The sequence below is a fragment of the Podarcis liolepis genome (genome assembly GCF_965112155.1).
Source record: "Podarcis liolepis genome assembly, chromosome: W".
NCBI lineage: Eukaryota > Metazoa > Chordata > Lepidosauria > Squamata > Lacertidae > Podarcis > Podarcis liolepis.
The window spans coordinates 9468358-9483841 of NC_139568.1; the positions used below are offsets into that span (position 1 = coordinate 9468358).

At 48.7% G+C, this 15484-nt stretch overlaps 1 protein-coding gene, 1 long non-coding RNA gene and 1 pseudogene across 3 annotated transcripts in view; all 3 read left to right on the forward strand.

Moving 5' to 3' along the window:
* LOC310697839 (inositol polyphosphate 5-phosphatase OCRL-like) overlaps positions 1-15484 on the forward strand; it is a 728228-nt pseudogene that overhangs the window by 281939 nt on the left and 430805 nt on the right. The gene's annotated exons all lie outside the window — the stretch shown is intronic.
* The window catches only part of LOC310697717, a 471107-nt gene that overhangs the window by 123917 nt on the left and 331706 nt on the right, over positions 1-15484 (forward strand). The window lies entirely within an intron of this gene.
* Positions 10055-15484, forward strand: part of LOC310697816 (inositol polyphosphate 5-phosphatase OCRL-like) — a gene marked incomplete at both ends in the record, with an annotated part of 52713 nt that continues 47283 nt past the window's right edge. Inside the window, 3 exons of the mRNA XM_083484446.1 lie at positions 10055-10151; positions 10256-10401; positions 12605-12658. Coding sequence (XP_083340572.1) covers positions 10055-10151; positions 10256-10401; positions 12605-12658 — 297 coding nt within the window. The remainder of the gene's footprint in view (positions 10152-10255; positions 10402-12604; positions 12659-15484) is intronic.

Consider the following 15484-nt stretch of genomic DNA (forward strand, 5'->3'; position numbering starts at 1 on the left):
CAGCTTTGAGGTGTGGTTCCATATGGCCGTTAGTACTGTTGTGTTTTTGCCAGAGAGCCACGTGGTAAGGAAGATCTGCAAGCATGCTTCCTAGGGGGTCCTCTTTAATCCTCAAATGTGCCCACAAAGGCATGATCCAGCACCCTCATGCCACAGCTGCCTCTGGAGTGACCCTCCCTCCGGTAAGAGGCATGCCTCACAGCTGAGTGCCTGGTTGTTTGTGTAGGGCGGAGGCTTGGAAATCTTGTGGGCTCCCAGATATTGCCAGATCTAATGGCCTTCTGCCTCAGCCAGCATGGCCGACGGTCAGGGTTGATGTAATCCAACAACATCTAGAGGGCCACACAATTCCCCATCCCTGGTCTAGTGAATTTGAGGTTCTTGGTTTCTCTCCCTCTGCCCCCTTTTGCCTGGAATCATAGAATCATAGAATCATAGAGTTGGAAGAGACCACAAGGGCCATCGAGTCCAACCCCCTGCCAAGCAGGAAACACCATCAGAGCACTCCTGACATATGGTTGTCAAGCCTCTGCTTAAAGACCTCCAAAAAAGGAGACTCCACCACACTTCTTGGCAGCAAATTCCACTGTCGAACAGCTCTTACTGTCAGGAAGTTCTTCCTAATGTTTAGGTGGAATCTTCTTTCTTGTAGTTTGAATCCATTGCTCCGTGTCCGCTTCTCTGGAGCAGCAGAAAACTGTTACGATATGGATGCAATGCGGCAGCGAGCTGCAGCTGGCTGGAAAGCAAAACATGATGGGAATGTTGGGACTGTACCGTGGGAACAGAGGGACAGTCTATTCACAGTGCTGAGCACCGGATTTAGCTCAGAGTGTAATTTGACCTGTACAGGAAGTACAGGAGGTGGAGTTTGTCTCTCTGCTGTTGGAGTTTGAAGAGAGCAGACGTGTTTCTCTGTAACGCTGCAAAGACAGAAATAAAGGCATGTAAATACATTTCTGTCTAGCTCTCTCCCCTGCCTGGGGGCAGGGAAGAGTGGTGTGTTCTTCTCACACTTGAGGAGGATCGCCGATCGTGACCCTGCCTGGATCCTGCTCGGGAATGCAGACAGGGAGGTCAACAGGAGATCAAGCCGGGTGCCTGGAGAGTGGGCAGTTTCTCCTGAGAGGCAAGATTTCCTAACAAAAACAACCTTTCTCCCTCCTCTATGTGACATCCTTTTATATATTTGAACATGGCTATCATATCACCCCTTAACCTCCTCTTCTCCAGGCTAAACATGCCCAGCTCCCTTAGCCGTTCCTCATAAGGCATCGTTTCCAGGCCTTTGACCATTTTGGTTGCCCTCCTTTGGACACGTTCCAGTTTGTCAGTGTCCTTCTTGAACTGTGGTGCCCAGAACTGGACACAGTACTCCAGGTGAGGTCTGACCAGAGCAGAATACAGTGGCACTATTACTTCCCTTGATCTAGATGCTATAGTCCTATTGATGCAGCCCATAATAATAATAATAATAATAATAATAATAATAATAATAATAATAATAATAATAATAATAATAATTTATTATTTGTACCCCGCCCATCTGGCTGGGTTTCCCCAGCCACTCTTTGTGGCTTCCATAGAAACCAAAATACAGTAAAATATCACAGATTAAAAACTTCCCTGAACAGGGCTGCCTTAAGATGTCTTCTAAATGTCAGGTAGTTATTTATCGCTTTGACATCTGATGGGAGGGCGTTCCACAGGGAGGGCGCCACTACCGAGAGGGCCCTCTGCCTGGTTCCCTGTAGCTTTGCTTCTCGCAATGAGGGAACCGCCAGAAGGCCCTCAGAGCTGGACCTCAGCGTCCGGGCAGAACGATGGGGGTGGAGACGCTCCTTCAGGTATACTGGGCCGAGGCCGTTTAGGGCTTTAAAGGTCAACGCCAGCACTTTGAATTGTGCTCGGAAACGTACTGGGAGCCAATGTAGGTCTTTCAAGACCAGTGTTATGTGGTCTTGGCGGCCGCCCCCAGTCACCAGTCTAGCTACCGCATTCTGGACTAGTTGTAGTTTCCGAGTCACCTTCAAAGGTAGCCCCACGTAGAGCGCATTGCAGTAGTCCAAGCGGGAGATAACCAGAGCATGCACCACTCTGGCGAGACAGTCCGCGGGCAGGTAGGGTCTTAGCCTGCGTACCAGGTGGAGTTGGTAGACAGCTGCCCTGGATACAGAATTGACCTGCGCATTCCATGGACAGCTGTGAGTCCAAAATGACTCCCAGGCTGCGCACCTGGTCCTTCAGGGGCACAGTTACCCTATTCAGGACCAGGGAGTCCTCCACACCAGCCCGCCCCCTGTCCCCCCAAAACAGTACTTCTGTCTTGTCAGGATTCAACTTCAATCCATTAGCCGCCATCCATCCTCCAACCGCCTGCAGGCACTCACACAGGACCTTCACTGCCTTCACTGGTTCTGATTTGAAAGAGAGGTAGAGCAGGGTATCATCTGCATATTGATGGACACCCAGTGCAAACCCCCTGATGATCTCTCCCAGCGGCTTCATATAGATGTTAAATAGCATGGGGGAGAGGACGGAACCCTGAGGCACCCCACAAGTGAGGGCCCAGGGGTCTGAACACTCATCCCCCATCACCACTTTCTGAACACGGCCCAGGAGGAAGGAGCGAAACCACTGTATAACAGTGCCCCCAGCTCCCAGCCCCTCTAGACGGTCCTGAAGGATGTTATGGTCGATTGTATCAAAGGCCGCTGAGAGATCCAGCAGAACCAGGAAACAACTCTCACCTTTGTCCCTAGCTCGCCGGAGATCATCAACCAGCGCGACCAAGGCAGTTTCAGTCCCATGGTGAGGCCTGAATCCCGATTGGAAGGGATCCAAATGGTCCGCATCCTCCAGGCGTGCCTGGAGTTGTTCAGCAACCACGCGCTCAATCACCTTGCCCAAGAATGGAAAATTTGAGACTGGGCGATAGTTGGCCATACTGGCCGGGTCTAAAGATATTTTTTTAAGAAGCGGTTTAATGACCGCCTCTTTCAGCGGATCGGGGAATGTTCCCTCACAGAGGGAAGCATTCACCACCCCGCAGAGCCCATCGCCCAGCCCTTCCCGGCTTGCTTTTATTAGCCAGGATGGGCAAGGATCAAGGAGACAGGTGGTTGGTTTCACGCGTCCAAGCAACCTGTCCACATCCTCGGGGGTAACGGATTAAAATTGATTCCACGCAACTTGACCAGACAGAGCTCTGGCACTCTCCCACCCCGGCCCTGCTCCCACGGTGGTGTCTAGCTCCTTCCGAATATGAGTGATTTTATCTGCAAAAAACTTAGCAAAATCATTTCAGGAGATCTTGGGGTCTTTACAAGGCCCCGGTGGTAAAGGTGGTTCCGTTAAATTGCGAACCACCTGAAAGAGTCTCCTGCTACTATTTTCTGCAGATGCAATAGAGGCGGCGAAGAAAGTCTTTTTCGCCGTCGCTATCGCCACTTGGTAGGCTCGACGTTGAGCTCTAACCTGTGTCCGGTCAGATTCGGAGTGAGTTTTCTGCCACCGACGCTCTAGCCGTCTCAGCGATTGTTTCATCGCCCTCAGCTCCGAAAAAAACCACAGGGCTGTCCGGGCTCCATGCAATCGGAGAGGGCGCTTCGGAGCCAGACAGTTGATAGCCCTGGTTAACTCCGCATTCCAGCGGGCCACCAGGGAATCAGCTGAAAGGCCATCAACATGGGCTAAAGCATCCCCTACCACTCTCTGGAAACCATTTGGATCCATTAAGTGGCGGGGGCGGACCATCCGAATTGGTCCCACCTCCCTGCAGAGGGGAAGGGTCGCGGAGAAGTCCAGTTGCACCAGGAAGTGATCTGACCATGGCACCTTTTTTGTTTTACTTTTACTTAGTGTCAGATCACCCACGTCACTAGAGGTGAACACCAGGTCTAAGGCATGTCCATGACTATGAGTTGGGCCAAACTTATTCAGGGACAGCCCCATGGAGGCCATGCTTTGCACGAAGTCCCGAGCAGCCCCTTGTAAGGTCGTGTCGGCATGGATGTTAAAATCCCCTAGGACAACCAAACTAGGTGTCTCCAGGAGAACATCCGCCACAACCTGAAGCAACTCGGACAGGGAATCCTTGGTGCAGCATTGCATTGGCTTTTTTAGCTGCCGCGTCACACTGTTGGCTCATGTCAAGTTCGTGGTCAACCAAGACTCCTAGATCCTTTTCACATGTACTGCTCTCAAGCCAGGTGTCACCCATCTTGTATTTGTACCTCTCATTTTTTTTTTGCCCAAGTGCAATACTTTACATTTCTCCCTGTTAAAATTCATCTTGTTTGTTTTTGCCCAGTTCTCTAATCTGTCAAGGTCGTTTTGAAGTGTGATCCTGTCCTCTAGGGTGGAAAAGCACTTTGGCAGATTCCTTTGGAGGATTTGGGTGTGACAAGCTGTAGCAGCGCACTGAATAAAACAACTCTGAGAAGCTGAAACACCAGGCTGTTTTCTTTTCTAATAAAAATATTCACTGTGCAGTTCACAGGCACAAAACACAATGCTGATATTGTCCAGGAAATGGGTTTTCAGTTGGAGGGCATGGGTTGTGTGAGAGCATGTTGTGCGGGATAACCAGTCTCATATAACCAACATGCTTCAGTCTAATTAGTGCATGAAGGGGTTAACACCATAGAGTAAGCTGTCCTGCCATCTTAGCCATGTCTTTTCCCCTTACCTTGGGAGTGAGTTCTGATCTATTCTGGTATTCACTTCTTCAGCGTTTAATGTACTGTAGGTTTTTCCTGATTTTATGGTTTTATCTTTCTGTAAATGGCTTTGATGTTTCTTACCATCTGGTAGTGTATAAGTTTTATGAAATAAATAAATAATTTCGAATAAATAAATAGGAAGATGTAAAACCACAACCTCCGAAATGAAAGCTACTGTGCCTCCAGATGGATGTTTTTGCCTGGAGGGGGGCCGTATTCTGCAATGTGCTATCGATGCAATAATAGTGCAGCTTTCTAATGGACTGTCCACGCAAACATCATTCTGCTTTCTCAGTTGCTCTGCAATGCTTCGCCAGGGTTACCACATCATGGCCCCCTGGGGGTGCGCTCCTGTGTTGTAGCTCAGCAAAAGCAGGGCAAAATTCCCCTAGTATGGCTCACAGTGAGGGCTGCTGAGAGTTGGGAGAGATCTCGGAGGCCAAAGAGTTTGCTTTTCTGCTCAGTACAGGGGATCTTGCCAGCTCTTCACCCCTGACTGGCCGAAGATGCCCATCTCTCATCCATGCAGCTCCACAGCGTGCCTGGATGATGACTCAGATGGAGCTGGACACACCATTCCTGAAGGATGCAATAATCTTGCCATTGTGGTGGACCAACTACATGTCATTTTGTTCTGTGATGCGTCCCCTGTGCAACTATATTATTATCAGCCAGAGGGGCCCTCTTGAGCTATGAAGTGCAACTTAAGTGGGACAAATTCCCCCCCCCCCAATTACATTTAGATGGATTTAGGGGAGTGCAACTGGTTTGGTCACCCTGGCGTGAAGCCTTGCGGGCCCCACAGGGGACACCGCAACTATGATGTTGAATAGACTTTAAGAGGCGTGGGGGCACTGAATTTTGGCATCGTACAGGGCTCCCCTGGAATTTGAGATGCCATGGTTCACCACTGAAGAACGTTTGTGGTATGAAAAAGGTACCTGGTTTCAGCTGGAAGTTAGAGGGCACTGGTTGGAAGTGTCAGAGTATGTCTGTCCCGAAAGCTTTGCAGGCACGAACAGTACTGAATACAGTCATACATATAACTGCCCTCCTACTGTCATGAATAGAAACAATCATGAATTGACAAAAACGGGCATCTGGAAGGAACCACTATGCCAACAAGATGTGGGACTGAATGGGCCTTGGCCTGACCCAGCAAGGCTCTTCAAATGCGCTTATGTTCCCCTGACTTTGGGGACGCCTTGCAGGAGTCTCACCCGTCTCATGGCTATTCTTCTAGTGTGGACCAGTTCGACAAGCTCTCCCCCAAAAGCAGCTGCACCATCCAGAACATGCTGGCGCTGTACCTGAAGAAGAAAGCGAACACAGACCAGGAGGCAAGGACGTCTAGGGGAAGCGAGGCCTTCATGCGGGAAGCCTTGACTCCTCACGTGCTCCCTGGGATCAGCTTCGACCCCACCACCCAGTCTTCTGCTGGTGTCACTCTTCCCCCTGGCCCAGAACAGGAGGCTCCTTCCCAACACGCAGAATGGCTTGCACATGATCGATGGGCCTGTGCTCACTGTGACATAGGCAGGGCCGGATTTATGTATAGGCTAAGTAGGCTGAAGCCTAGGGCCTCTAGATCTAGGGGGCCTCGCCAGCCTGCCCGCTCCCCAGCGCCGCAGACAGTCTTCCCTCTCCCCAAATTGCAAACCCAAGACTTCATGCAGGGCATTTCTCCCCCATTTCAAGGACATTTTGCTTCAAAAGGAAAGGTGGACTTGGAGAAGGCAAGCAAAATGCGAGGGAGATAGTGAAAGATACAGGAAATTGAATGCAGATTTCCCAAAAATAGCAAGGAGAGACAAGAGGGCCTTCTTAAACGAGCAATGCAAAGAAATAGAGGAAAACAACAGAATGGGAAGAATCAGAGATCTGTTCAAGAAAACTGGAGCTATGAAAGGAACATTTCATACAAAGAGTACCATAATAAAGGACAAAGGTGGAAAGGACCTAACAGAAGCAGAAGACGTCAAGAAGAGGTGGCAAGAATACACAGAGGAATTATACTAGAAAGATATGGATGTCTCATACACCCCAGGTAGTGTGGTTGCTGACCTTGAGCCTGACATCCTGGAGAGCAAAGTCAAATGGGCCTTAGAAAGCAATGCTAATAACAAGGCCAGTGGAAGTGATGATATTCCAGCTGAACTATAAAATTTTGTTAAAGATGATGTTGTTAAAGTGCTCCACGCAATATGCCAGCAAGTTTGGAAAACTCAGCAGTGGCCAGAGGATTGGAGAAGACCAGTCTACCTCCTTTAGAGGAAAAGGCCTTGAGGGGAGGACCTGTTGCCTCCACAATCCTTCGTAAACATGCATAAGCTGAGAGGCAATTGTCCGACAAATGTGGTGCTGTGCGGAGGCAGGAACATTTTCCTGCAGTTAAGCATTTTCTAAGTTCCTTTCCCGAAACGTCCCCAAACGGTTCTGAAGCCTCTCTAACCTCAGAAGTCTTTTCCTCTCTCCGGAATCCTGGGATTCGAGGATAACTTCATGGAGAAGGAAAGAAACCTGCAGAATCAGCAAATGAGTGCCCGCCGGGAGCCTCCACCCCCACCGCTGCCACCAAGCAGGCTGTAAGTTGCCTTAGAGGTGTACTGTGCCCTCCCGCCTCCTTGCTTTTAAGGGCTACTTGAGTTCTGTTCTCATCTCCCTGAGGCGTATCCGTGACAAGGAGAGCATGAGCAAGAAGCAACCCCAATGACGCACACTATGCGCAAGCTCTTTGTGCCTTCCACACATACGCAGTCCGGACAGAGAGAGGGACTCATCAAGCACGTCCTCGCCAAGAGAGAGAAGGCATATGTCAACACCCAGAATTTCAGGTCAGATCATGCAAAAGTGCAAAGACCAGTGGAACCTGTATCAAAGTTGGGGCTGGAGAAAGCGACATCTACATGACAGCTTTATTGTTGGGTGCCAGGCAAAGTCTGTCCTGTTCACTCAGGCCACATGGGTGGGTAATTGAAAGTATTAGTTGTGGTGGGCAATTTTCCTTGGTGCCACATACTGAACCGTGGCTTCATATTATGAGCAGAACGGCAGCCTCTCCTCCAGGTTTGCACACCTCTCCCCCACCCCAAGCCTATTGGGAAGCTTCCACTTGGATTTTAAATTAACCACAGTTTGGTGTGTCCAGATCCTATGGTGGTTCATTTTACCAGCTTTGTAAACCCACGATTGGAAGTTGGCTTGTTTCAATGAGCCATGGTTCAAATGAAGCGGTTTGTGCAGCTTCAGACATTGTGACAAGATGCAGTTAATCTAAAACTGAAGCAAAACCTTTGGAACTCCTCCTAAAAGCTGTGCTGGAGGACAGGGAGGTGTGACCCCCCCCCCAACACTTGGTGTGGGTCATCCTTATAATGCTAAGCTTACTACTTCAAACAAAGTTTTTGCTTTGGTTATTTCCTCGTACTGTTAGTAGTAAGGTAAAGGTAAAGGGACCCCTGACCATTAGGTCCAGTCATGGCCGACTCTGGGGTTGCGGTGCTCATCTCACATTATTGGCCGAGGGAGCCGGCGTGCAGCTTCTGGGTCATGTGGCCAGCAGGACTAAGCAGCTTCTGGCGAACCAGAGCTGCGCACGGAAACGCCGTTTACCTTCCTGCCGGAGCGGCACCTATTGATCTATCTGCACTTGGATGTGCTTTCAAACTGCTAGGTTGGCAGGAGCAGGGACTGAGCAACGGGAGCTCACCCCGTTGTGGGGGTTCGTACCACCGACCTTCTGATCTGCAAGTCCTAGGCTCTGTGGTTTAACCCACAGCGCCACCCGTGTCCCACTATTAGTAGTACCCAGTGGCCATTTGTTTTTCATGTCTGCTTTTATGATATGTTTATCAGTATGTGGTTAGCAGCTTCAGATGCTACTGTTTTACAGAGGCTGTTTAGCTTGCTCTTTTTACCCCTTTACTAGACAGGCTGTATTTCTGTGCTGTTTTCAGAGTCGGGAATGCCCATTCTTTCATGGCCAGCATGGAAACACAGAAGGCTAGCCATCTAGGAGGTTTGCAAAGAGGACAAGGGTGTTACGGGGTAATCTTCTAGCAAACAAGCTTGGCACAGCAGATCTGAGAGGTGGTTTTCTGCTCCCGGAAAGCCAGCCTGGAAACCAGGTTGCCAGGTGAAGGAAGAATGGAGAGATCAACCAACTCACTTGCCTTTAAAGAATTTCTGGTTGCCTGTGGCTACTGGGATAGTGCTTAGATATCAGGCTGGCTGACACATCTTAAAAAATACAAGGAAAAAGCTTTTTTTCTTTCATTAGCAAAGCTCCTTTGGGGCCCCGAATAGCTAAGCTGAGGAAGAAGTGGCTGGTATTACTTGTTTGTTCTTGGTCCTGATCTTGCCTGCCCTTGCACACTCCTGTTGTCTTTGCATATTTAACCAGCACGTCTGTTCCGATTGGAGTCCTATTCCTGCAGTTCCACATCCTTCTCTTTGGCACTTGGGCATTCGGTTCCAGGAGCTGGACCTGAGCACAGAGGCTTTCTTCTACTTGGACTCGACAAAGGAGCAAGAGTGGCTGACAGCTGTGGAAAAGGCTTTGCGTTCCAAATCCAAGTACAAGAAAGTAAGTCCAACCCCACCCATTTCTTCAGCAGCCAGACAGCTGTCAGGAGCTGGAGTGAGGAGGAGGAGGAGGAGGAGGAGGAGGTCAGCAAGAAAAAACACCTGGTGTCAGTGGTGTTTTATTCAAAAGAAGCCAACATTCTTTATTCAAAGAAACCCAAACCGTGCAGGCCTCGTGATCAGAGAAACCTTTCCCAACAGCTCTTGCCCCAGTGAGGTAGTTGTGAAGGCTGAAGGTTGCTACCCTCCCACCACTCTCTGAAGTCTCCTCCTCCCCCTGGTCCTTCCCAAGCAACCTGAGACTCTGACACCTTGCCTGTCTTTGCTCCCTCCTCTTAATTTCTCTGTGTTCTGGGAGACCAGCAGGGAGGGGAGCTGATCGCAGCAGGATGGGGAGACCCCCTGGCTTCTTCAGCAGCCTGCCTGATCTCTGCCTCTTGACCCCCGCCTCCAGCCTCCACTTCTGCCTCGGATTCTGGGCTGCTGTTTGCCACAGAATCTTCCTGCCCTCCTGCCTCTTCAGTTTCCAACACCTCCTCTTGCTCACAGTCTGCTCCCTCTTCTCCCTCTGACGACCCCCCACCAGTTCCCTGGCTCTGAGCCTTCTTCCCTTGGGGGATCCCCAGTTGGTGCCACCTGCCACTCCAATCTGCATCCAGCTGGCCCAGGACAGCAAGCAATGAACAGAGCTGGTAGACATCCCAGTACCTTGCATCTTCTAGGTGCAGCTGGTCCGTCTAGTCAGAATGATGTTGCTCATCTTTGTCCGGAAGGACCAGCTCAGCCGCATCAAGGAAGTGATGAGGGAGACAGTGGGCACAGGCATCATGGGGAAGATGGGGAGTAGACCCTGACAGCGGAATTCCCTACGTCTATCTTTCTGTCTGTCTATCTGTTTTTCTAATCTCTGCCAATCAGTTTCCCCCTCTTTCCTGCTTGCTCACTAGCAGGCATCTTTGCTCCGCCCCTGCAGGGTAACAAGGGGTGTGTGGCCGTGAGGTTTGTCTGCAACAATACCAGTTTCTGCATGGTCAATTCCCACCTTGCTGCCCACGTGGAAGACTTTGAGCGCCAAAACCAGGATTACAAGGATGTAACTTGTGGGTCTCTGCTATCTGGAGAAGCAAACTGAGTCATGTTTCTGTAACTTTCCTGCCTGTGTGTAGCTCAGGGTAGGCAGCATTTGTTGTTGTTTAGTCGTTTAGTCGTGTCCGCCTCTTTGTGACCCCCTGGACCAGAGCACGCCAGGCACTTCTGTCTTCCACTGCCTCCCGCACTTTGCTCAAACTCATGCTGGTAGCTTCGAGAACACTGTCCCACCATCTCGTCCTCTGTCGTCCCCTTCTCCTTGTGCCCTCCATCTTTCCCAACATCAGAGTCTTTTCCAGGGAGTCTTCTCTTCTCGTGAGGTGGCCAAAGTATTGGAGCCTCAGCTTCACGATCTGTCCTTCCAGTGAGCACTCAGGGCTGATTTCCTTCAGAATGGATAGGTTTGATCTTCTTGCAGTCTATGGGACTCTCAAGAGTCTCCACCGGCAACAGAATTCAAAAGCATCAATTCTTTGGTGATCAGCCTTCTTTATGGCAGGCAGCATAGTGCTCTCCAAATGTTGATGGGCCAAAATTCCCATAATTGCTAAGAATTGGCCTTGCTGACTGGGGCTCATGAGAGTTCCACTTCAGCAACACCAGGAGGGTGCAGTGTCGGCGATCCCTGTTGCTGCAGCTGCAACACTAAGGTTTCTACTAGAGCAGCCAGTAGAGAGCAACATAAACCGAGTGGCAGAGATGTACTAAATTAGATTATAGCAAATGTGGGCAACTTCTCCAGTGATCGGGGTGGGAGTTGCAGTTTGTTAAGGGCAGTAACGCGAAAGCAGAGTGGCCATTTTGCATGGAGAAAGTTCCAGGCTCAGTCACCAGTGTGTGCAGATCGGGCTGGGCATGATCTCTGCCTGAAAGCTGCTGCTGCCAGTCCACCTGAAGGACCAGGTGCGCAGCCTGGGAGTCATTTTGGACTCACAGCTGTCCATGGAGGCACAGGTCAAATCTGTATCCAGGGCAGCTGTTTACCAGCTCCATCTGGTACGTAGGCTGAGACCCTATCTGCCTGCAGACTGTCTCGCCAGAGTGGTGCATGCTCTGGTTATCTCCCGCTTGGACTATTGCAATGCGCTCTAAGGGGGGCTACCTTTGAAGGTGACCCGGAAACTACAACTAATCCAGAATGCGGCAGCTAGACTGGTGACTGGGAGCGGCCGCCGAGACCATATAACACCAGTCTTGAAAGACCTACATTGGCTCCCAGTATGTTTCCGAGCACAATTCAAAGTGTTGGTGCTGACCTTTAAAGCCCTAAACGGCCTCGGTCCAGTATATCTGAAGGAGCATCTCCCACCCCCATCGTTCTGCCCGGACAAGGAGGTCCAGCTCTGAGGGCCTTCTGACGGTTCCCTCACTGCGAGAGGCCAAGTTACAGGGAACCAGGCAGAGGGCCTTCTCGGTAGTGGCGCCCGCCCTGTGGAACACCCTCCCATCAGATGTCAAAGCGATAAACATCTATCTGACATTCAGAAGACATCTGAAGGCAGCCCTGTTCAGGGAAGTTTTTAATATGTGACATTTTAATGTACTTTTCATCTTTGTTGGAAGCCGCTCAGAGTGGGCGGGATACAAATAATAAATTATTATTATTATTATTATTATTATTATTATTATTATTATTATTATTATTATTATTATTATTATTATTGTCATTCCTGAGCTTGATGGGTCAATGGTCTGCCTCAATATAAGGTAGCTTCCTATGTTCCTGTGTACTACAGCAGGGTTTGGAGGGCCACAAGCGCCCTGCCCATGAATTCAAGAACCAGGGGAAATTCTAAAAGTCTTTGCTGAAAGGACATCAAAGCAGGGGCCAGGTGAACCTCTTTGGGAGATTATTCTGAAAGGTAGGGTGCCATGACTGAAAAGGCCCTGCCATGCTTGAAAGAGCAGGAGTTCCCTGGGAAAGGGATTCTAGTCAGTGGAGAGGCAGTGCAAACATAAGTGGGCCTTCTTCTGGTACCCTTTTCCCAAACCTTGAAACACTTGAAAGGCCAAATGGGATGCTCTGAATTGGGCCTGGAAGCAGTTCAAGAGCCAGTCTAGTTCACAGAGCACTAGCCTAATATGATCATACTGCCCAATCCTAGTTATCAGTCTTACTACATATTGCAGGAAGTGGCAGCAGGCTGTCCCCCGCCCCCCGCCCCCGTGAGCTAGCCTGTAGCTGTGGTTGCTTTGCTTTTTTCCAGCATTGTCATCTGATCACTAAAAATGAGCTTCAGAGACTTCTGACCTACGACCAGGTGAGAGACATCTTTGTGTTATATGTGGTGGTTTAGGATATTGCCCTGTTTATTTCCTTTGTCTGGGATACCCCAGCCTAGGCTAGAGAAACCACTTTCAGGCAGTTAGGAGCAAAGAACATAGGATGACTGCGACTTCTACAAATGCTTTTTAAGGTTGCAAGTTTGTGCAACCTGAATTAGAAGCAAGTCCCAATTAAGTTGGAGGGTTGCCTTGGAATAAGTAGGACTGCTCTGCAATTTCCCAGTTACAGGGCTTTCCTAGCTCAGCACACACTCCAGATGTTGTTGGACTCCCATCAGCCCCAGCATAGCTGCTGTCCAGCAATATCTAAAGGTCTAAGGTTTCCTGCTCTAGGTTTTGCATCGATCTGGAAAATCTGCGTTGCTCATATGTTCTTATCAGCAGAGACTTCCATTAAGTCCAATTAAATTGCTGATGCTTTTTGTTCTACATTTTTCTCTCCAAGGTTTGTGTGTTCATCATGTTGACGACCTTTCTCCCACTTGGCATAAGGATCATTGGTATTTTGTGTTGAAACAGAGGCCTGATTGCTGCACCTTACGGTGGATTTAAACTCTGTGAGCGTAGTCATGCCTTAGCCCTTTGAGAAGGATGCTGCAAGGAAGGCAAGGGTGGGCAGCCTCAGACTTCCAACATATGCAAAACCACCATAAAACATTAAAAACTTCCCTAAAGGCTGTATAGTTACTTATCTCCTTGACATCTGACGGGAGGATATCCCACAGGGCAGGTTCCACTACTCAGAAGGCCCTCTGCCTGGTTCCCTGTAACTTCGCTTCTCACAGTGAGGAAACCGCCAGAAGGCCCTCGGTGCTGGACCCTGATGCCTGGGCTGAACAATGGGGATGGAGACACTCTTTCAGGGCTGAGGCCATTTAGGGCTTTAAAGGTTGGCACCAACACTCAGAATTGTGCTCAGAAACGTCCCGGGAGCCAACGTAGGATGCAAGAGGATGGTTTTGCAGTTGCTCATAGTGTTGGGATGTATTCTGGCGGTTGTTAACAGTTTGTATGGATTATTGGTACATATAACATTGCATATTGTAGGTATGGCTAACCTGTGGTCTGCCAGATGTTACTGAGCTGCAGTTCCTGTTGGCTCCAGCCATCATGGCCAGTAATCAGGGATGATGGGAATTGGAGTTCTGCAGCATTGTGAGGGCCACGTGTCTGCTGCTCCTGAGTTAGAGGATTTTCCTGTCGTGTGATGCAGCAAAGTAATTTAAGATGACATGGGGCAAAAATGCACAAGCATCCTGTACCTTTAATAAGTGTGTATAAGATAGGATTTCAGCAGGTATACCCCTTTTTTTGCACTTGGCTAACCTACTAGTAGGGACGCGGGTGGCGCTGTGGGTTAAACCACAGAGCCTAGGGCTTGACGATCAGAAGGTCGGCGGTTCGAATCCCTGCGACGGGGTGAGCTTCCCTTGCTCGGTCCCTGCTCCTGCCAACCTAGCAGTTCGAAAGCACGTCCAAGTGCAAGTAGATCAATAGGTACCGCTCCGGCGGGAAGGTAAACGCCGTTTCTGTGTGCTGCTCTGGTCCACCAGAAGCGGCTTAGTCATGCTGGCCACATGACCCGGAAGCTGTACGCTGGCTCCCTTGGCCAATAAAGCAAGATGAGCGCCGCAACCCCAGAGTCGGTCACAACTGGACCTAATGGTCAGGGGTCCCTTTGTTGTTGTTGTTTAGTCGTTTAGTTGTGTCCGCCTCTTCGTGACCCCATGGACCAGAGCACGCCAGGCACTCCTGTCTTCCACTGCCTCCTGCAGTTTGGTCAGACTCATGTTTGTAGCTTTGAGAACACTGTCCAACCAGGGGTCCCTTTACCTTTACCTTTACCTTTACCTTTCCCTTACCTTTACCTTTACCTTTAACCTACTAGTACTTCACCTTGGTCTTCCAGCACAACAGTGGCTGTTAATAGACACCATTTTCTTTTTTATATATATAAATAATTTTTATTAATTTTCCAGTATACATTTATAATATCCAATCTAAATTTATCACATATTTTCTCTTTTGGACTTCCTTCAGCCTCTCTAACAATCATCCATTATTCAATTTTTTAATTACACATTTCCTAATTTTTATATTGCATTTTATATACCTTCACCCTCTTATTTTTCTTCAACACAATATTCCTCAAACATTCACAGAGCTTCTTGAAATCCCACTAGCGTTGTTTGCTCATCACATATACATTTCAAATAATCTGAAAATTTTCCCCAATCTTCGATGAACTTTTGGTCACGTAAATATCTGATCTTCCCCGTTAGTTTATCTAATTCTGCATAGTCCATCAGTTTCATTCTCCATTCTTCTAACGTCGGTAGTTGTTCCTGTTTCCATGGGCCAGTAGTATTCTCACTGCAGTTACTGCGTATTGGAAAAGTTTACAGTCCTCATTATCTCGTTTCCTACTATTCCTAAAAGAAAGGCCTCTGGTTTCTTAACAAATGTATATTTCAACATATTTTTCAACTCATTATATATCAATTCCCAGAAACCCTTCACCTTCTTACAATCCCACCACATATGGTAAAATGTTCCCTCTTTTTCTTTACATTTCCAACACTTATTACGTTTTATACATTTTTGCCAATTTTACGGGTGTAATATACCATCTATAAACCCTTTTCATAACATTTTCCTTTAACGCAGTGCATGCCGTAAATTTTATATTTTCATTCCATAATTTTATCCAGTCATTGAACTGTATATTATGACCCAAATCTCTGGCCCAGTGTATCATAACCGATTTAACTTCCTCATCTTTTGTGTACCATTCCAGCAAC